General features: G+C 38.8%; 1 protein-coding gene across 2 annotated transcripts in view; it reads left to right on the plus strand.

Moving 5' to 3' along the window:
• Positions 1–20,214, plus strand: part of RNGTT (RNA guanylyltransferase and 5'-phosphatase) — a 196,152-nt gene extending 175,938 nt beyond the window's left edge. For both annotated transcript variants that reach the window (XM_075707673.1, XM_075707674.1), the window contains 2 exons: positions 14,490–14,613; positions 17,431–20,214. In XM_075707673.1, coding sequence (XP_075563788.1) covers positions 14,490–14,613; positions 17,431–17,594 — 288 coding nt within the window. In that variant the 3' untranslated portion in view covers positions 17,595–20,214. The remainder of the gene's footprint in view (positions 1–14,489; positions 14,614–17,430) is intronic.
• Positions 20,215–22,350: the final 2,136 nt, after the last annotated feature.

Consider the following 22,350-nt stretch of genomic DNA (forward strand, 5'->3'; position numbering starts at 1 on the left):
GGTGCTTATCTCCTACACAAGGAAATGATAAATAGCACCTGTACAATTCGAAGAATGCCTTTGATACCTAGAAAGTAGTAATCCTAGGGGGAAATGAAGCTGTACATAGACAGTAAATCATGTGAGATTATTTCTTTTTGCATTCTTAATTCGTTCCTCTATTTGTATGATTTACAGTGAAATACTTAATTAAATGATTTTTTCATCAAATTGGCTTTCACAGTTATCATTGCAAGGGTCATGTATACCTCTGTTTGGCAGTATTCCAGAATGGTTATAGTATTTGTAAAATTTCACATCTGAGAAAGAGAAATACATACTAAAACTCAGTTGAAAAATAGTGATGCAGTATCTTGTTATGTAATAGTCAACAAAACCATTATTTATTTACTTTTTGTTTGACAATAGTAAAACCATTGCAGTTTTATCTTTCTGGCATAAAGTGAGAATAAAAGTGAAGAACAACAGAGCTCAGTGGTGCTATTATATTTCAGCAAATTGAAGTTTTCAAAATGCCACTTCTGCTTCTCTCCAAAGAAAAAAAAAGGTTGGTTGTAGAGAAAATAGCATGTTATATCTTTGGGAAAAATAGTGTAGAAAGATTTGAAAAGGAAAGATCAGAGATGCCGCAGCATTGTTAGAACCATTGTGCAGACATTTTATTTGTATTGCTAAGAACTGTAGGAGTTTTCATTTACTGGGGAGGAAACTGTAAATATGCAATATTGCTTTTTATGTTACTAACTTCATTGAGTTACTGTTTAATTGGTATGTAGAAAATTTTCTGCCAGTAACTTTACAAACAAATGCTATAATGAAATGTCACTTCTTTTCAGAAAAATGTTACTTTCCCTTGATTAGCTGAAGTATTAAATCTGTTTCAGTAAATGAATCTATTGATTTTTAGCTTAATGTGTTGTAATAAAAAATATTTTAGTATGTTCTCAGTTGGTAGATTCATGAGATGCCGTGCTGGATTCTGTACAGGCGTTGATGTGAGGTTTTTATCTATTTTTCATGCGTGAAGCAGAGAAGTCAGCGTTGGTACAGAAGGGAATTAAAGACCTGGGTTCTGCTGGAGGACAGTTGTCTCACTTAAGCTCTGCAGAAGTCATCCCCGGGCTTTCTTTCACTGGGTCAGCCAAGACCCTGACAGTGCCCTCAGGTGGGAGGGAATGAGGCCACAGCAAAATAGTGCTGTAAAGCCTCTTGGTCCGGCTGTTCAGTCTGCCAGGACTCAGGCAGTCTTCCAGAGGTGGTTAACGTCAACCATGGTCCTCGCTGCCTTGGGAGCTGCCCATTGCCTACATATTAATGCTGCACCACACAAGAAACAAAATGCCCGATTAGTGTCATATGTTAACCTACCCAGTTGTAGTTTAACAGTAATACAGACAAGTGCAACCCAGCTTCTGCTTCATTTCATTAGTGGGTCATGATTAGACACGCTTGATTGCTGACCATTGCAGGAGCAGATTAACCAGGTATTGTAGCATTTCTTTTATACAAACACAACCGCTGAAGAAACCTGGGGAAGAAACGTATGGGGGATGTAGGGAAGAGACTGGTCTATAGTAGAAGCAATGTAAAGGAATATGCAAAAGCAGAATTAGAGACAAGAATGGTTTTGTTCTTTTACACAATAATGCAAGGTACAGTTACTGTGTTTTCCTACATCATTACATTCTCTTTCCACTGGTTCCACTTTGGATGCCATTAATGCATAGAAAGAGGTTTCAGAGTAACTTAACTTCATTAGAAGGAAAACAAAGGGCATCTCTGAATAATTTAGAAGAATGTTTATAGATCAGTGAGTCAGAGGTTTTGGACTTACAATACTGAAGTTAGCACTAAAGCAAACAGACCCTGAATTACTTAATTACTGGCTTGTTAATATTTCATTCAGGACTTTAAGGAAAAAATCTGTAATTAGTGCTAGTAGTTATAGCAGGAAACTACAAACCAAGGCTTTCCATTTCAGTTCATGGATTTCCCCACTGCGTGCACTCTTGTGTGACGAACTCCCTTTCACCTTGGGCTTTTCGGTTGTAGAATTATGTACATAAAACTCTTTTATCTAAAGCAAACTAATGAAGTTGGTTTAACGTATAAAAGTACACTTTGAGATTATCGGGCAGCAGGTTACAGAGTTGCCATGCTGTTACCCATTTTTTCTTGCTCTTTTGTTGTCTCTTTCAAGTGCTGCCTGTTCTTCTAGAGAAGAGCCTTTAAGAATTAATTTTTTTCCTGGCTGGAATTGTTAGTGACATTGGCTGGCTCTAGAATGGGTTTATGATGTTACTTGTAATGCTGTTACACCATGTGAAAAGCAAAACAAAATGTTTTCAGCTGTATTTGTTAGAGAACTAATGCTGTTTCAGTCCTGGGCCTCAGGTGGGGGAGGGCAGCTGCTCAAACACAAACTGTAGCACTTGAGCAGAGCACTCAAATTAGGCTCTGAATTCTGGAGAATTTAAGAATTGGCCCGGGCAGAGGTCTTTGCAGGCCACAGCTTTATGATGAGGGGTTTTTTTTGAGAGGTCATCTGGTTAGAAAACTCAAGAGGCTTTTCTTGGCTTTGCTTGCCTTAGCTCTTGCAGGCTAACTGGGTGAAGTCATTTTGTGAAATAAGAATAAAGGCTAAATATTGTCACTTGCTTATTTTGTTATTGATCTACCATACAATAACAAAGTGTATGAGCAAAGCCATGAAAATCGTGCTCATGTACAGCGAGCTTTCCCAGATTTCCTGTCTGTCAGGGCTTTGGCAGGACCAACTATCAAACCATTAATTATCTCCTGTTGTCAGCACTCACCATTCAAAGTTGCAATCCTGTTTAGTTGATAGTAAAATAGAAACTCAGATAAAATCCTTATTGATTTATCTAGAAACACTGCTGCTCCAACATACCAAGAAGTTCATAGGTTTCTCAGACCACATCTGGAAAAATCCATAAAATCCTCTTAAGCCACTTGTGACTCTTCCAATTCCATGGATATTGTCCATTCCTCTGCCTTGTGATTACTGCAGTATATTGCCCCACCCCATGTCCATTACTGTGGTGTCCTGGGAAATCTGGCTTCCTGACTCTGCAAATTCATTAATAACAAGGAATGGAAAGGAAGTAGGGGCTTGCAATGACAGGTAAAGCAGTAAGAACCGCTCTTTAGCCTCATTTACCAAGAAATTTGTGCCATGGATAGATTAGCCCTTGCTTACCTTTCTTTTAGAGGACTGACCTCATCAGCTGGCAGGCACCGTAAAACCATTTGCAGTGTCTGAGCCACAATTAATTTCCTTATCTAGCCTCTTCCGTTCTGTAACCCCACAATGATCAAGAAGACCTGCATACTTAGATTTTAGATTATAGGTCAGATTATACTGAACGTCTTTAATTGCTTTTGAAGGAGGAAAAAAGCTTTCCGTGATTTAAGCCTCAAAGCCAGTTAGGCTTTGAAGTTTAAGGCAAACTATTCAAGAAAGGGAGGGAGTTCAAGCCAGCTCAATGCTGTAAAGGCAGTTGAGAAGTGAGTTAGGGCAGTTGACTTTTGCTACAGCAGTTGCTGTGATCAAAGCTAATTTTTGAAAGTCTGCATTAAGTCAGCAGCCATTAATCTTTTTGTTGTGATGTGTTATCGGTAATGGGAAAAAAAAAAAGAGATTATTTTTCCTTCTAATGGAAATCTTAGAAGGATGAAAAATACAGTGAAAAATCCCTAACATGGCTTTCGCAGCTTTTTCCCCAACAGATCTTTGCTTTATTATTTGGATTTTATAGCACTGCTGAATAGATTTTTTTTTTTTTGGTTGCTGTTGTTGTTTGGCTCTTCTTGGCTTTGTGTTTTATATTATTGCAGTGTTTCATCAAGGCATTTATCAACTCCCTCATGTAAGTCGTTCTGGCGGTCACCTGAAACTCATTCTGTGTCATTAGCTACAAAAATGGAAGGTTGAGTCAGCAGGGTTATGAACTCCAATCTTGGCAATCATGTGTAAGCATGCCCCCTCAAAATGGTGAGGCTTTAAAACTCATTGAAGTTTGACTTTTTTTGGTCATCCTGTATTTGAAAATCTGAAGCTCTTGCTTTCTTATATAATACAAATACAAAACCTAAGAACTTTCTTTCAAAAATAAGATGTTATTCTGCTGTACGAGACTTGCGTGGTTTCCAGATCTGGCACTCTTGAAGAAATACTAAGTATTACACAGACCATATAGAAGCTACGAAGAGCAAGACTGAGCTCTCCTCTCTAGCTTGATCTTTTGGTTCATAGGAGACTTGGTTGATGGCAAGCCATCCACGATTGTCTGAATTTTTGTTTCCTACAAATCCAATAAGCCTCTGTGTGTTCTAGTATCAGATTTATGAGTAACTAGGAATTGCCTCTGAAATGTATGAAGAAAAAAAATTTCCTACTTTTTAAAAATATGTCCTAGGCAAAAACTGAAACACGTGTTAAATACAGGAGATTAAAAGCAAGTTTGCTTAGTTCTGGTCTTAGTTCATGTGCGCATTCTCTCTGTACCATCTCAACGTTTTCAAGTATTAATAGGATTTCTAGATGCTGAAAATGTTTATAAATTTATAACCTTGCTCCCTACCCCCTACCTTTCTAATAATGCTTGCATAGCATGTTTAATAATTTACATATCACTTAGATACCAGTATTCGATAAAGTCAGTATGCCAAATTCAGCTTCCAATTTTGTATGTTGCTTTGTTTGCCTACTATAGTAAAGAACATGAAGTAAAATTTTGATTATATCTTTCTTACTGTTGTTATGCAGTAATGTTCTGAGGCAAAGAAATTTGAACCATGGGGAAAGGAGAGCTGCTAACAAACCAGTTTGGGCTTTGTTAGGCAGTGGAGCAGACATATGAATATATAACATATGATTATCATAAAATTATGGCCTAGAAATTGAACAGTCATGCTGCTGCATTTTAGACAGTACATTTATAATAAGCTGTAATAAAGTAAACATTTTGAATGGGTATAAGAAGAGGCATTACTTGTGATCACAAATGTCTGTTCAATTCATGCTTTTGAAGCTCAATTTAACAAAGCAAACAAATTTCCTTGTAGTGTTAACACAATTGTTCTCCGTGGTGAATTTTGATTTATGGGGAAAAAAACTACGTGTATAAAACTGACTGTTTGGGATCTAAATGGAAGAAAAGTACATGATTCGTAATGGCTGTAATTTGAAAGCTGCGTGTTGTTACAAGTAGAAGTGGGTTTAAAAGACTCACTTGCAATTACTTGCTACTTTGTATTCTAGTTTAAATGTCTTTTGGTTTATTCTGGTATCATTTGGTGTTTTTCTGAAAGAGTACAAAACCACAGTTTCTAAGAATGTTTCAGAAGCCGGGTAAGCAATGACGAGAATTAGGTTTAGAGCCCAATCCTGATAACACTAGTGCGGGCTAATTGATCTTACAAAACTGCTTAGAGGTATATAACTTACAAGGATAAGAGTTTGTAGAGCCGGGGCCCATATGAATAGTGACAGATACTATCTGACTCGTAAAAGTAGTTTTTCCTCAGAGGACACAAAAAGGCTGCTGGGAAGCTCCTGATAGCCCAGCCCCGGGGAGTCTCCCTGTAACCCATCCCTGGCAGTGTGACACAAGCGACAGAACCCTTTGTAGGGTGTGAGAAGCACAGATAAAACAAGAGGAATTTAGACTCCAACAGTAGTAATAGCTAGGGTACAAAGAAAAGATGAAAAACAGTTATATGAGAAAGTACGCTGTAAAATCTGTGTGTGATAAACGCAAACATTTGTCAATAGAGCCATCATTATAGAGATGAAGTCCAACATGTGAAAATCAGAAAATGTCAGAAAAACTCTTCATCCTATCCTGACACAGTCCTCTAGGTTCTCTTTTGTTTATTTTGGGGTATGGAAATAGCATTGCCAAAGGCCGTAAAATAGTGATAGCACTGCTTTGTCTCCAGAATATGTGTTTGGGTTTCTGCTGATAAATTATTAAAGAGATCTCAGCTGCCCTGTGCCACAGGATTTCTTGGTAGCATGAGTGTAAGTACCTGAGGGGTAATTAAGGTTGGGTTTAGAGAACCTAATGGGGGGTAAATGCTTTCCCTGTTGTGTGACCACAAACCATCTCTCTCTGTTTCCCCATTTGCAAACTGAGAATAATAAGCCTTATGAAATTCATAATTTATGAATGAGGTAAGTGGTGTTTTCAAAGTATGTTCTTTGCTATTGGTGCATAACTCTTGTCTCTGGATCTTTGTTTCCTAGCATGCAGTACTCTTAGTTTGGGGCTGTCTCTGTTTTGCAAAAGCAGACTGAGAGAATAAAACACAAATCAGGGTTAAGACTGGCTTTCACAAGCTAGCTCATGGCAAGTAGAAATACAGTCCTCAAAATATATCAGGCTGCAGGTGAAATGTTTCCTTCCAGAATTGTTGCTACATTATGATTACAACTTTTTCTATCAACTTGCACTGTATATCCTTGCTCTATCCTCCCTTCCTGTATAGTTGCTTACCTTTGTGGTGGGGGGTGGCTTTTTTCAGAAACCTCCAGTGGATTCCTTGTCCTTCACTGAAAGGATTTTTTTGCTTATTTGTTTTTGCATAACCTGCTGAACAGTTCTGCAGTTTGCTGTGGCATTTTACTACTTTGCTTACATCTGCCTGTTTTTCTTTGGTACTTTGACAAACACCCTCAGGTTTCAGTACTGACCCCAGGGATTATTAGTGGCTCAATTGCTCTTGGTGTGCCAGATCCAAGCTGGCTGTCTCTGGCCTCTACAAAGTTACCTCAGGTGCTTGTGGTGAAGCATTGTTCTTAACTCTTCCTACAAATTCATGAGCTGTAGAGCAGGCGAAGCTCTGTTTGCACCAAATACGCATCCTCTCTACAATAAGTTCACACTGACACTTGCTTTGAGACCTCTGTTACTGCTCTTTTACTGCCTGGGTGTTTACTGCAGTTCCACCATCCCCTAGAGTTTCTTTCTCTTTCATCAGCACATGCCGAGGGTCAGAATTATATGAGCTGCTTTTTTAATACAACTTTATTTAAGAACTCATTGCAGCGGAGGTATGCCAGGTTCATGAGTCCTCAGCACAAAATTCTTCTGTTTCTCAGTTTTTACAGAGGATGTAGAGAGAGATCTTTTTTCTTTTATCCATAGACCTGTGATGATTAGAGTGCCTGGGCAAGCGATATTGATCTAGGAGGACAACCATTTATTACTTTGTTTCATTTAACTGTTCAAGATGTGTATGGACCCTCAGATCTCTGCTTCCATTCTTGACGATGATTAAAAGAAAATAGGTTTTTGAAAAGCTTTAAAGTTCCCTCAGGAGTTAGGTGGAGATGGCAAAGTCTAGCAGGAAGGTCAACTGCTCTTTGAGTACTGTACATGCCTGAGTTATAATGCCCGAAAGCGTTCAAAGAGTTTGTTGGTTTGCTGTGGCTGACAAGGTTTTCCCATTGAGCTAAACAAGAAGTATAGAAAAAAGAATATGTTGAAGAGTGCATCATCGAGCAAAGCATTTGTGCAAACAGAAATATTTCCATATCATGGTCTTAGCAGTTACCAGTTATCTGCTTTGTTGTAGATACCATGTTCCTCTGAGAGTCCCAAACAAAGCTCAGGAAAACATCGGTTTCTTACAGATAATTCAGATGGTGTTGCAAGGCCAAGTGTACAGGAGACCTTCCAGGATATGTTAAGAAATCTATTCCCAGCTGGCACAAAGTCATTAAACTTGTAATGTCACTGATAGGAGGAAGGCTTTTTATTTCTGATGTTTCCATCAGGCAGTTGTCAGGAAAACCACAGGACTCCAACCCATCCTGTGTATCAGAAAATGGTATCCATATTTGAAATTACTACATGTAAGAACGAGAGATTCTTTGACAGAATATTATATGTTAAAAATAAAGAATAAATCATGAACTGTGAGTGCTAGACACTGCAAGTCAAAAACCCCCAAAATGCACAATTTAAAAAAGCCTTGCTGTTACGATTTTGAAACATGATGTTTCTTTTTGGCTTTTTCCATGTGTTTCCAGTGCTTGGTGTTAGCATTGTGGTTTAATTTGGTGTGAACAAAAATGTTAAAATTTCTGTATTTCTTAATGTTCCTTTCCAGGAATGAGATCTCAAAATTGGAGCATTTCCATTTCCTATGTACACAAGAAGCAGCGTAGTTACACTTAGAAGGCTTCTTTAACATTAAATAGACATATCGGCACTGTGTATAGACATATTGGCATTGTGTTTACCCAAGCTGATAACCATTTGTTGGGTAATATATTACTTAAAAAGAAACAAAATCAGTATGTTTAATTTAGCAACATAATTGGTTACCAGTGCTCTATTTTACTTACAACAAATCTATGTTTTTGATAAAATAATCTCTTGAATCGTATTAAGAAACGGATATTAAGCTGCATTACAAAATCAGTTTTGGCTTGAACAAAAATGTGAAGAGATTTACTCAACTTACTAACTTCTGCCAGTTGACAGTATTAGTATGCGTGGTCCTGTGTACACGAATGGTATGAACAGGCATTTAATAACAATCTCTTAAATTCTTATAGCTCTTTGAGAAGTTTTACTATGGAACACATGAGATACTTTATGTGAATGGGGAAAAAAGTTCTTTAAAAGCATCTGAACAAGCTGTTCAGGAATTAGGAAGAAGCACTGAAGGAACAACTCGGGATATGTATTAGGTGCTGTGTTGTGCCCTGTAAGTGTTGAGGGCTCTAATAACTACACGGCTACTGACTCTAGGATGTCCCTAGTCAAATCATTAGAATTTCTTATATGCACATCCTCATCTGTAATCATGTGTAAGAGTGCTTTCTCAGGCTAGTCTTTGCCCATATGCACATTCCTCTGGAAAACTGGGCCTGCACTAACATTGTGCACTTTGAAGCTTTGCTTCAGGTGTATTCTCAAAATAAATGGGAGCCCTGTCTCTCACACCTCGTTTTCTCTCAGTTGCCTTGGTTTGGCATGAAGGTCCTTGGAGTTTGCTTGTCACCTTCAAGTCTTCAGTCTTCAAAAAGATCTAATTTTGAGTTTGGCTTATCTTTATATCTTCAGAAGCTGTTTATTTTGTTACTACTGCTGCTTTGTTTTTTCTGTCTCCATCCTATTCCTTCAGGAAGTCTTGACCCCTCTTCATTTCCTCAAATTCCCATGTAATTGTTCTTTTTGTTCCCTGACTGTTGTCATTGCTTCTCCCTGGTCTTCAGATGATGCCCTTACTGCTATGGAGTCATTGTACCAGTGGGCAGGTTAATTCTCTGTCGTCTAGGACATTCCACATTGCTAGAGAAGTTTAGAAATAAAGTCTATAGTACTTTGCAGTTGTGGGCAGTCAAAGAATTTGAGAGTAATGCAGAAATCAGGATTTGAGATGTGCTATTTTGCTAGAGAGGTTTTATTTCCTAAACTGTAATTTGTGGCTGAATGTATCCCAATACTGTTAGGACAAGGAGCTCGTAAATGTCATATTTTTTGTACGGTTCTTAGAAAAATGTGGTTTAGTTTTTGTAGGATGGCTGACAAGAGAAGGTGTGGGCTCCAGTTCTCCTGAGTAGGAGACTGGGAAGCAACCAAAAGGTTTCTCCCTCATGAATGCACAGCTGATCGTTTATTTTGGGATGTGCTGCTTTCACTTGCTTCTTTGCTTTGGCTGTGAGAATAGAACCTAATGGAGAAAAGTTAGTTATGATATCAGAGAGAGGAAGAATTACTTTCCAGGCCTTGCATAGCAGCTCTAAACTTTTCTCCCCTCCAGGCATTGGAACTTGTGTTTAAAAAAATAGAAAACAAACAGTTTGTGTACTTGAGCATATCAAAAAGGAATACCTTCATTGCACATGCCAGCTATAAAAAGAAAAGGATTCTTCTTAGAAAACAGAAAGCTATTACATTTAGAATCTATCTTGCCTGTGTGTTATGGTTTCTTCTCTTAATTCTGTATTTAGAAATAAAGATGGTTTTAATTTCATAAGATTTCAACTGCTGCTTTTGCTCATTTGTTCTCATGGAAGTTAACATTTTCTGCATCTACTATTACAATCGTTTCTTCTGGGATCTTAGAAATAGGCTGATGACTAGGGATGTGGAATAAGCAATAGAAATAGGTGAATTGAAGAATGATTTTCTTTGTATAAATGTGTGGTAATAGAGGGGAAAGTGCAACAAAAAGGCATTTAAAGAGAGAAAGGATTTGAAACAGAATGTGTTAAGGTTTTGCTTACAAACATCACTTTCTTCAAATGGGATTATTTACTGAGCTAAAATCATTTCAGTTGCTTTGAAAAAAAAAATGCATATGGAAACATAGGGCTTCTTTCAGTCAAGTCTTCATTTACCTAAAAGCTTACCTCCTTTTATCTTTCTAAAGAACTTGAATATGGGGAAGGTAGATGCGTTTGTAAAGTTTAAGCTTGTCCATTGTAGACATGCTTTCTGAAGTTTTAACTTAATTACCTTAAAATCTAAATTCTCACTATTAATACCTCTTATGTAAAGTAGCAGCTTGCCCAGGAATTTCATTCTCCTTCAGGATTAAGGGTGATGAGACTAATGTTTGAGTGAAGTCTTTGCAGAAAATATGTATGCTTCAAGTAAATGAAAGAATGACTCAACAGGTGGAATGATGGACCAGTCTGATGATCAAATGCACTGCGGAGACACACGGAAAAGCCTTGGCCACTGGTAGTCAGCAGAGATAATGCAGGCACGTTCACGGGACTAGAGCTAACTACATTCAATGTAAATGGTTTCTCCTCTTTTTCAGCTGGATATATTGCTTTTTTCACATTTTGCTCTAAATTAACGTAAAATGTGGCTGCATATAAACACACTGTTGTGATTAATCTCAAAATGGCTCCATTATTCTGCAAGGTGAGATAATTTGAGATGGGTTAGATATTTCACTTTTTTTAATATATTTTGAATTTCTTTCATAACATAGGGGGTGGAAGGAAACTGGAAAATGGGAGATTTCCTAAACCTTAACTGTCATCATTCTTAGAAAAAGCAATAAGCTTACCCCACCAAAGTTTTTCCTAGTGAATAGCCCAGATGATGATGGCAGTGGGAAGCCTTTCTCAGCAGGGAGAGGAAGATAGCTGTCATCTTCATGTAATCTGACATTCTTAGGCAATGGTCTTGTATTACATCCACTCTGATTTGACAGTGAGCTATTGCTGAAATGGGGATGCAGCTCTTGCCTACTTTTTCCAATCACATCTTGCAATCTAGCAGTAACGTAGTGAATCAGCTTCCAAGAGGGAGCTCATCTATATTTTTGGGAATTGATTTCTGTTGGGCAAGTAGGCTGGTACCTGCTAACTAGATCGAATGCAGTCGGAAACAATGAGTGTTCCTGCTGAGGAACAACTTCCTTCCTCTTGAAACAGCAGTAGTGTGCAGGTTGGTGTTCGCCCTTGCCCAGGACACAGTTGTGGCCCAGACCAGAGATACTGTTCTGATGCACACCACCTCTGACAGCCCTGTGTCTGAGACGTGATCCTCTGGGCTTCTAATTCTGACTGGCTGTCCCAAAATAGGCTAGGGAATAAATATTTAATTAAGGTAGGCTCCATGGAGTCCTTAGTGTGGTGGGAGTTTCCATCCTGAAATTGCTCAATGCTGGTTCAAGGCATTTTATCAACAGTATGGCAGAAGCATTGGCAGTGTACCAAAAGTGTTGCTGCTGATGAGGATGAGCATTTTGGCTGAGAACTGCCATCATTCCTAAGACACTTCTCCCATTTCTGTGAAGCAGTAGCTTAGAAGTACCACCTCTCAGGAAGAGAAATGATGGGGCATTATTCAGATACTCCTATGGACTGTAATACTTAAGGGGGAGAAGGAGGGATGAACCCCGTAGTGCAAAAGGAGAACTGAGAAGACACTGCTCTGAGCAGCTCAGAATGAATTCCCAAAGGGAAGGAAATTCGAGACAGTTAAATTTGACAGTTTCCCTGTCCCACTTTGAAGCTGAAATACCAGAAAGTAGCATGCAAGTGATAGGTAGATGTAAGGTGTGAATTATGTATACAAGGATCGCTATGGGCTTGTTCAGTCCTGTGCATAAACAATACCGATTTAGAAATCTACTAAGATGCAACAGTAGAAGAGTATTTTTAATGCTGAAAAGTGTGTTTTGCTCAGACTACTTGTAGTCTTGATCAAATGCTCAGCAGTTCCCAAAATGTTCATTAATATTACAATAAGTACAGTTCCAAGACTGAGTCACTTAAACTATAGGGAAGAGTCAGTGCTGTATTTCATCCTTTGTAAAATAATTACTACAACTTGCACTTTAGTTAAAGACTATGATCACCAGTTTTCTAACGGGAAAATTCATTTAAGTCGGTGCTTTGGCAGGTTGTTCGTATTTTGTGGGAAGATCTGTCTTCCAGATTGCTAATGAAAGGCCAAACAAGTATCTAGATAGTTAATAATACTGCTTAATTGCCACAGTCAGATAAAGCTGCCATCTAATTTACTGCTATTCTGAGCATCTGAACACTAGATGAATGATAAACCATGAGAAAGCCTTATGAGATGGTTGGTTAGTTGAAGTCATTGCCTGCAGTTGTATACATTTCTCTCTCTAGCAGGTGATCCTTCTTACATTTCCCTGCTTTGGCAGAAAATCAGACACATGGTCATACCCCCTGCTGCCCCCACTTCCACTAGGCAGCTGTTTTCAAAGTAATATACTTTCCCAAGGCACTGCGCAGCCAAGGGTTTCTTCCTGGGTTTATGTATCCATAGTGCACTAGAAAAGGATGTGTTTTCCTGCATGCACCTAATGGAACATAAATACATCCACAAATGTGTGTCAGTCAAACATCTGGGCTGTATATAGCTTTTCAGCGTGGATGGAAAGAAGTGACGTGCTGTGCAGAGCGTGCTGCAAAGGAAAAGGTCGCTGATCTGGGCTATCGGTTGATTTCATCCAAGTGATCATCAGCAGATGCAAACTTCACTTAAGGATGAAATAATTTTAGGAAAAAAAGCTCTTTGCAGGTGATGGAATGGATGAAGGAATAACGTGTGACATGCAAACCTGACTCTTGACTCTTTCAGTCCTGCAGCAGGACAGGGCTCGGTTGTAAGTGGGTTTAACAAAATTGTCTTATAGTGCCATGTTCACCTGACAAGTAAAATCCCAGGACTCCTTATCTGGGAATGAATGCAAGTATTCAGGGTAAATACCAAGAAAAATGTTAGGATCCAGCTTATTAAATTAAGGATAAATCCTGTACTGTGCAGTATAGGGGGACTCAGTCCATGCTCAGGACCTTTTCATGAATTAATTGCCTTTATCTGCAATTAACAGAGAAGAGGTTCATGGGCTTTTCTACTGTATGTGCTATTAAGCTGTCTGGAGACAGTTATGGCCTTTTTCAAATCTGCATCCCTCTGACAGTAGTAAATTCCCGTGTCACCGCTCAGGAGCAAGTAGACAACAGAGGTGAAAAACTATGCTAATGAATTGCAATAACCGGTCTCTTTTTATGCGAGCGCTTATGCGTAAGATCCTGAATCCAAAGTGTTACATTACCTCGTACAGCTTTTCGTTGGTAAACGATAGCAAACTAAATGCAGCTAGCAGTTAAATACAGCTTTATACTTCCAAAGAGGCCCTTTGGAACGAAGTGAAGTATATGGGTAAAATTGTTAAAGCGTTAGATAAGGTTCTCAGGTTACCATGGTTACTTGAAAATTTTGCATTGTATTGTAGATTAGGATGCATAGGATGAAGTAGCCAAAACAACTAGGAAGTCCAATGCATATAAACTACGTTTCCAAACCACACAGCATTGCCAAATAGAAAGACAAATAGCTCAGGATATTGGCTGCTGACAAATCTATGAATCAATAAAGAGAGGCCTGAAGGAGATTTAGAACATATGTCATTTGAAATCCCACATTGTTTTAGAGTTACAATCTTAATTTTTAAAGACAAATGAAGGGAAAAAAGAAAAGTCCTCAGTAAGGTGAAGAGGGGAATGATTTTCCATAAGCTCTTTCTGATATTGAAATCTGACATTTGGCTTTGAGACCTTCAATGAAGAAGGTTGATGAAACATGGATAATACATTTCGTGCACTTAGGCTGGCAGTAGCACTTACACTGGAAGCAGTTTATTCCCATGGAAACCTATTTGCATTTGGGCCAGAAGTGACTTTTTTCCCCCCTGTGTTAGAGCCACTGATGTTTTAGCATAGTATAATTGCTATATATTGACAGCAGATTTGAAAAGTATTTTTAAAATGTTGAGTAGCTGAGCATATGTGTAATGGAGATACAGCCTGTGCAGTTTTTCAGTGTACGATGGAGGCATGTTGCTGAAAAATGCAGGGCAGCTTTTGATCTTCTATTATTTATCCCTAAAAGAAAGAAAAAAATGTGAATTAAAATATGTTCATCCCAAACAATTTTTTTTTTTTTAAACAGGTGACAAAAGAACTGAAACAGTACGACAATAAAATTATAGAGTGCAAGTTTGAGAACAACAGCTGGGTCTTCATGAGACAGAGAATAGACAAAAGCTTTCCAAATGCCTACAGCACTGCCATGGGTGAGTAGAGTAATTTGCTTTAAAAGTTTTTCCAGGCTCAAATTTTAATTTTTTAACTCTCTTCTACTTTAAGGAGGAAAGGCACTCTGTGTTCTCATTTCTAGTTTGAGTCCTGGCTTCTCTAACTTACTATAGTAATACCTCATCTTGCAAATGCTTATGTCATGTTTAGCTGTTGTATAGCACGAATCCTTTGGCTTCAGAGTTATTCCGTTAAACAAATACTCCGATGCAATATGTAACATATAATGCAGAAGTGCCTAAGCCTTTGTAGATCTGCAAACACTTGCTCAAAGAGACTTTAAATGGCAGGATATGCCTTTTAAGTGAGACCCAAGCAAGTTTATATTTACGACAGCATTGCAACAGCAGTTAACTAACAAACCTCAGTTCCTAGCGTTCTGTTGGCTTGCCACGATGTAATGCAAACTGGCACACTATGAGTTGAATTTGTTGAACAAAAAATCCATTATAATTTCACCTCTATTCAAAATGCCAAAACCATTATTTGGCAGATGGGCTAGAAAATTAATAGCAGAAAATGTCATCTTAAGTTTCTATAGTCATACAAACAACAAAGAGGCAAACAAATGAAAGGTGGGGGGTATATCCCTGCAGAATTGTGAGACTTTTTTCTACCAAAAAACATTTTGCCAAGTATTGTAAATTAAATGATGTTGTTTACATTCAGGTGAAGTATCAGAGTTTGAATAGAAGTGTGCAAGGCTGAATAACAATAGTCATGGTGATACTGACTTTTGTTAAGTGCCAGAATGAAATTTAATCATATTTAAGACCGTGCTATTTACTAGGGCATGCATAGATGATGTAGGATTTTCTCTGAACTGTTCTACTTGTTTTTCTGCCTGAGCAGTGAGTAGATTTTCTTGAATAAACAAAGTGTGGTCATTTTGCCAGGAGATAATAAATCTGTTGGCACCTTAGGGAACCAGCACAGAACGTAGCTGAAATACTTGCTGAGCGGACCTGTTGGAAAAGAGGAATGGGCCACAAAAGTCATACAAGTACAAGGACATCTCTTCGTCACCATGACCTAAATTTCTCTTCTCTGTTTCACCTTACTGTTTCAATAGTTAGTTTTCCTTGAAGTCTTTTCTTCTTTGAGGATTAGCATAGTCTTCTTTCCTTCATTCTTAAGAGCATATGCAGCTGCACTTTTTCTCTTACAATTTTCTCCATTTGTAGACCAGTTATGTTATTCTTGACTTTTTTTTTTCCTGCCAAAACATAATGAACTTCCTAAAAATAAAAATTAAAGGAAAACTAAATGCTACAGGAAGAACTCTTTTGTAAGAAATATTTCAGTTTTTTCATGGGAATTTTCAGAACAGAAAGTTTTCTTTTGGCTTTAGTTTTTCACTGTTGACCATTTTTCAAAATCTCCAGAAGTTGTACTTTCTCATTTGAGACTTCCGTTGTCCCCTTCTCTAGATCCTTTCTGCTCTATTTGCTTTCCCTAGATGAAAAATACTATTTATTTTTCCCCATGGTTGAAACAGCAATAAAATAAGTACCTGTCTCCATCTTGCTCTTGGCCTTTGATACCTTTCTAATTGAAAAGAGAAGGGCTTTTTGAGTGATTAAGCTACGACAGCCCTTAAAAATTGATACAGAGCTATAGCAGCTGCCTTGTGGCACAAATTCTATTCCTAAACTACTGAAGTACTGAAGTCACATACAGTACAACTTTTAAAGCACCTTTTCACCAAAAATAAATTAGGTAATCAAAAAATAATGCTTGGAAGGTGTTTTATTTATTGTAAGGTAATGCTTTGAATGGTCCTGGAATTCTGCAGGGAAGAAAGGAGTGGTTTTAAGAGTCAGGAAATTAAATGTTGATTGTTATTCGTAACAATTCTATATTGCAAGTGCATTTTAAGGAGTCCTAATGTTGTTTAGTACTCTAGGGGGTCAGTAGAATGTTTTGCATGGAAATTGCATCCATACAGCAGCCAATCCTTACATGCTATAAATGATCCTCTAATCATTTTGTACCTTCTTCCAAGATAGTCATAGGATTCCTACTTAATTTCTTGCTCTTTATTTTCTTCACCCTCCCTAAGTCTCTCGGGAGGATTAATTAGAGGAGTATAAAGTTACATAGGAAAAGTATTAAAAATATTTTATTCATTTTAAGAGAAATAAGCCTTTTTATTTGTTCCATAAAATCCTGCGGGCCATTGCTTACAAACTATGACCTGGGGAGTCATGTAAAGTAATCCAAGTGTGCTTATACACCCATGCCATGGCTGCCACGCAGCACTATGGCCTTTTCTCCATCATATGGTCTGGTGTGCTAGACATACAGCTTGCTTGGTGTCAAGTCTTTCAGCCACATGAAGGTATATGGGTTAAAAAAAAGTACTGTGCATTGTGGGTTTGTGGTATTTATAGAACTTAGTGGTAAAAAAAAAAGGTTACCTGAATTGAGAGGTTTTCAATATTAGGCCAGTCTTGTTTCTAGCTGTTCAGATTTGATGGGTGTTTTAAAGCCGTGTCTCACAAGGCCTTTCTTGCTGTTGCTTGCCTCAGTAGGATGTCAGTTCTTGGCGTTTTTATAGTTGCCCCCTGAAGCCTACACACACGTCTTTTGTTGCCCACTACACTGCTTTGCTCTCTAGGGGGCAAAGCAGAGATACTTGACTCCTGACACAACAATCTTGTGAAAGTCCACGTTTGAGGCTGAATACATGAGCCAAAATATGTTATTTATTTTGCAAAGAGGGGATGAAATTACTGAAGTGCCAACTACAACAAATGGGTTTAGTAACTTGAGAATATGTTCTTTGTTCCCAGCTGTATGCAACAGCATCCAGAATCCAGTCACAAAGGAGATGCTGTTTGAGTTCATTGATAGATGTACAGCAGCTTCTCAAGGACAGATGCGGAAACACCATCTCGATCCTGACACTGAACTCATGCCACCCCCACCACCCAAAAGGCCGCGTACTATAACGTAAGGCCTTGGTCTCAGCGGATAGCGTGTTTACAGTTCTGCAGAAGGTGAAACGCAAGTGTGAAGGCTGGAAAAAAAGAAATCTGAATTGCTGTAAATACTTGGGTGTGGTTTTTTGAGTGTTTTTTTTTCTTTTTCCCCCAAATTCCACATACGAATGGACATTGTTTTGTAACTGATAAATTCAACCTTACCTTATAGTATTTGAAGATGCAATTTCCAAAGGTTTAGACAAGAACAGTACAATGAAGTCAATGGAAAGCTGCCTTGTTTATATATGGATCTCTTTTCACCTTTAATTTATAATGTCAGCAATCGTGAACTGAGAATACATTGGGATGCTGTACTTTTTAGAGGCTGTGTTTAAAAAAAGCAGAAGTGTTTTTTTATTATTGTTATTCAACTGGTTGCGATTTGTCACCCATAGTATAATTGATCATAGTTTCCCTGCATTTCTGAGACTTGTGTTTAACAGCAAACAGCAATGTCATTTGTGCTCTTGTGTTGGTTAAAAACTAAGCTGTCTTAGATTTCACTAATTGCAAAATTAGCTTGGTTTTTGTTGTTGAAATATTAGAAAAGCAAATCCTTCTTGTAAATAGCATTCCTTTGAAAGGAAACATGCTGGGTGTTTGCTTTTTCCCCCCTGTTTGAACCTAACACACCAAATGTATAGTGGGCTGATTTTAGCTTTGCCTTTTTAAGTTTATCTGTAGATAAGGAATACACCAAATCCTTAGTATTAAGGTCTCTGTTAAGAGACTGTTTCTAGTACAGGGCTTAGTTCTCCACAGTGATACCATTGTAAATATTACTAAAAAGTACACATCACTGTGATATGCAAGAGTAATAAGGAGCGCTAATCACGATGTCTTAGATCCAGGCACAAAATGGCAAAAGAAATACCAGACAACTCCTGTGTAACAGAGAAGGTAGTTCAGGTGGAAGAGAGCCACGTCAGACGGAAAGTCTCCTGGTTTAGGTAAAGGCAGGGCAAAGATAAACCATTTACCAGTGGGCGAATGAGTGTCCCAGGGAACAGGATGCTCATTTTCAAAGGTGGGGTTGGCTGTCCTGCAGCACCGCGCTCATCCGCTGGCTGATTTTCTTTCATACCAAATAAAGAAGTGCGTGAATGCCCTGATGGCACTTGTTGCAGCGCACTGGCAGGTGTTCATGTTGTTAGCTTTGAGAAGCTGCGTTCTGGTTGCCTCATGGAGGAGTTGTTCTGAGCCGGGATTAATTGGAAACCAAATGCAGATTTTAAAGTTTACTGTACATTTATCAAGCAGGGATTGAATTGGCTCTTTCTATAGTTTACTTAGTGTGCGAGTCATCCATTCATTCAGCAATCTGATTAGTGAAGCTCATTAATTTGTTATAACTAAAATGCATTTCTGTTTAAATGAGTTTTTAATGTTTGTAAGCAAAATTAACTCCTGCATTTTTTTTTTCTGTATGGAAACTTTACGACTATGCTTCGTGGTGGCTTCTCTGATTGTTTCAACCTGTTGTATAAATGCACACGGCATCATTTAGATGGCATTCCTAGCATCTCTTTCTGGGATATTCCATATGTGTTTTAGAGAATTGAAGGAATTACATGAGTTACTTTTTATACTATGGTAAAACTTGAGGGGGAAAAAAAAATGTGTTCATCAAAGTTCTTTTTTTCAACTGTACATAGTCTCTGCATATTATCTATAGAAAAGATATTATATCACCTATGCAAGGTTGCAAAATTGTCTCCTAAAAAGAGCCTTATGAATTTGATGTGAAAACCTATGCAGCCTCTGTGCATCTTGCATTGCAACACACAGTTAATTATTTCTTCACTCAGTATCAGTAATTTCCCCCAGATTATGCTTGTCATTGAGATTGTCATAACATACACTTTGTTACTGATCTTCATGGTTCTATGGCAATTGCAGTGTCTATGATGATTACAGCCTTCTCCATAAGGTTAGGACATTTCATTCTTGTAAGGATATGTCCAGGTTATTTCCATCTTTCTCCTTCCCAGCCCTTGCATCTTGTATTTCAACAAGACCTAGCTTCTGGTTTACCTTTTACTTCAGAGCTGCAGCACTGCAGGCTGTCTTCCATGTGCATTCCACCAAGTCCATGAATGTGTCGTGGCCCTTGTATTTTGACAGTGTCTTTTTTCCCAAACTCAGCTTGAATGAGTATTTTGAAAGAGTAATGACTCTAAGAAGGTTTAGACCTCCACGTTCACATTTGATTGTCGAACTCTTCTTGCACTATGACCTGTAGCTTTTTAGAGAGGTCAATCACCTTTGCTTTTCTGGAAAAGGAAGCTACTGGGGAGGGGTTGAATGAAGAACGTGATGAAAACAAATGGAATTTCACTTGGACCAGATGGCTTTAATGCTGTGAGAAAAGCAAACCTCCTTTCTCTGCCACTAGATATTCAAGAGATTGAAGCTAAGAAGCAAAGAAGAGTCTGTGCCGGGAAAATAATGATAAAAAAACCCCTGACTTGTCTATTCTTTGGTGTACAGCATGAATTCATCCACTGTTTTGTCATTTGTTAAATATATAATTAAAATTTGGTTTCAGTGGAGTTTCCAGAAAATGTAAGTACATTCCTCTACAAACTGTGTATTAAGTATTTTAATAAAGTTAATGGTTTAAAATACTGTCGTGGTTTAACCCCAGTCTGCAACCAAGTACCACACAGCCGCTCGCTCACCCTCCCCTGCCCCCGGTGGGATGAGGGAGAGAATCTGAAGAGCAAAAGTAAGAAAACTCATGGGTTGAGATAAGAACAGTTTAATAATTGACATTAAAAAAAAAAAAAAAAGGAAAACAATGACAGAGAGAAGAACAAAACCCAGGAAAAACAAGTGATGCAATTGCTCACTGCCCACCAACCAATGCTCACCCAGTCCCTGAGCAGCGATCGCTGCCCCCCAGCCAACTGCCCCCAGTTTCTATACTGAGCATGACGTCATGTGGTATGGAATAGCCCTTTGGTCAGTTTGGGTCAGCTCTCCTGCCTGTGCTCCCTCCCAGCTTCTTGTGCACCTCCTCAATGGCAGCGCAGGGGAAGCTGAAAAGTCCTTGACTAGTGTAAGCACTGCTTAGCAACAACTAAAACATCAGTGTGTTATCAACATAATTCTCATGCTAAATCCAAACCACAGCACTGTACCAGCTACTAGGAAGAAAATTAACTCTATCGCAGCCGAAACCAGGAGAAATACTTTTCCTAAGGATGTGTTTACTTTTGATGCCTGTGCTTTCCAGGTACCAGTGCAAGCACGAGGGTACTGTGGTGTTATTGCTGTTCAGTCCTCCAAGAAAATTATCCACATTTTTCAGAGGTCAGTGGCTTTTCTCTCAGGTAGGAGTCCCCCAGCCCAGTGGCAGTCATGATCCATTATGCCATTTGTAAGTACAATTTGCTCTTCCTGTGACTAGAACCAGAAAGAAACTAAATGTGCAGTTGCATGAAAAGTTGTGCAAGAGGTCTGCATGGGTCTTCCCTGACAATTTTATCATCCAGCGTGACCCTAAAGCTGGTAGCCCGCCTACTCGGACCAACTCCTGGACTTGTATCATAATAGGGCATTTTCCTTTTTCAGGTTGCAGCTGTCTAGAGTGCATCTGTCAGGAACTAAAAAGCCCATCGTGATTTTTGAAATTTCCTTCTAATTAAGAACCTGCCTCCACTGCTGGTATTTTCTTGTTACATGTGCAATTCCTGTGGTGCTTCTCTCAACCATTTCTGATTTGCTAGTTTTTGAGTATGAATGCCAAACCAAATCTGGCATTTGAGCACACCTGGGGAGGTACGGTAACTTCTCTAACCCATACTCAGTGCTCCCCCCTGTATGCATTAAGGAAGCAGGTTGATGTGCCCGGCCAGCACGTCGCACGGTGCAGTTTGCGTTGGCTTGCTTGTTTGCTGGAGCAGTCCTTCAGGATCCCCACTCCTCAGCATAGCAGCTCCTCGGTTTTGTGCCTAAGAGGTGTGACTTTATATTTGCATAATGTGTAATCCATAATTGTATCTTACGGTCTCAGAGTATTCACAAAGGCGTTGGCACAGCAAGCTAATTTCCTGGGATTCATCTGTAGCCAACAGAGCGAGAATGAGAGCAGAAGTCCAGTCTTTTCCTCCTGTATCTCTCCTGCAGATGTCTGTCCTTTCAGTGTTTGCTCTCAATTCTTTTTCAATCAATATGATGTGTATCATTTTATGTTACTCCCCTGTGTCAATAAGATTTTGTGAGCACAGTGTTAAATATTTTTATTGAGGATAAATTTTGTAGCATCACAATTCTTGCAGTGGTCAATTAAATTTACAATCTCATTAAAAGTATCCAATTAGCTGGTCAAGAGCTGTTTATTTTCCATAGGTTCTATTGCTTTCCTTTGGACCTCTAATCAAATCCTAAATCCAAGCAGTTCTGTTAACTTACCCAAGAGTGATATTTGGCTGAAACACCTTAAATAGCCAGGTCTCCTCCATCCTCCTGTGCAGTGACACAAGGTTTGCTCTCACCTTGCCTGGGGACTGCTGCATGTTCCAAGGTTCACAAACCCTACAGAGCTTAGATTTCACCTGCATCCCTTTGTTTCCAGCATCAAATTTCTACTATCTGTGCTTACAGCATAGCTCCTCAAGCTTGCATCCCTCCGTTACACCTACCTACCTGCTTTTCAAGTTGTCCTGCCGTCAGGTGTGAGACAGAAACCTGTGCCCCATGGCTGACCCTCCTCTCATGTTCCTT

Source organism: Pelecanus crispus, chromosome 3, assembly GCF_030463565.1.
Source record: "Pelecanus crispus isolate bPelCri1 chromosome 3, bPelCri1.pri, whole genome shotgun sequence".
NCBI classification, from domain to species: domain Eukaryota; kingdom Metazoa; phylum Chordata; class Aves; order Pelecaniformes; family Pelecanidae; genus Pelecanus; species Pelecanus crispus.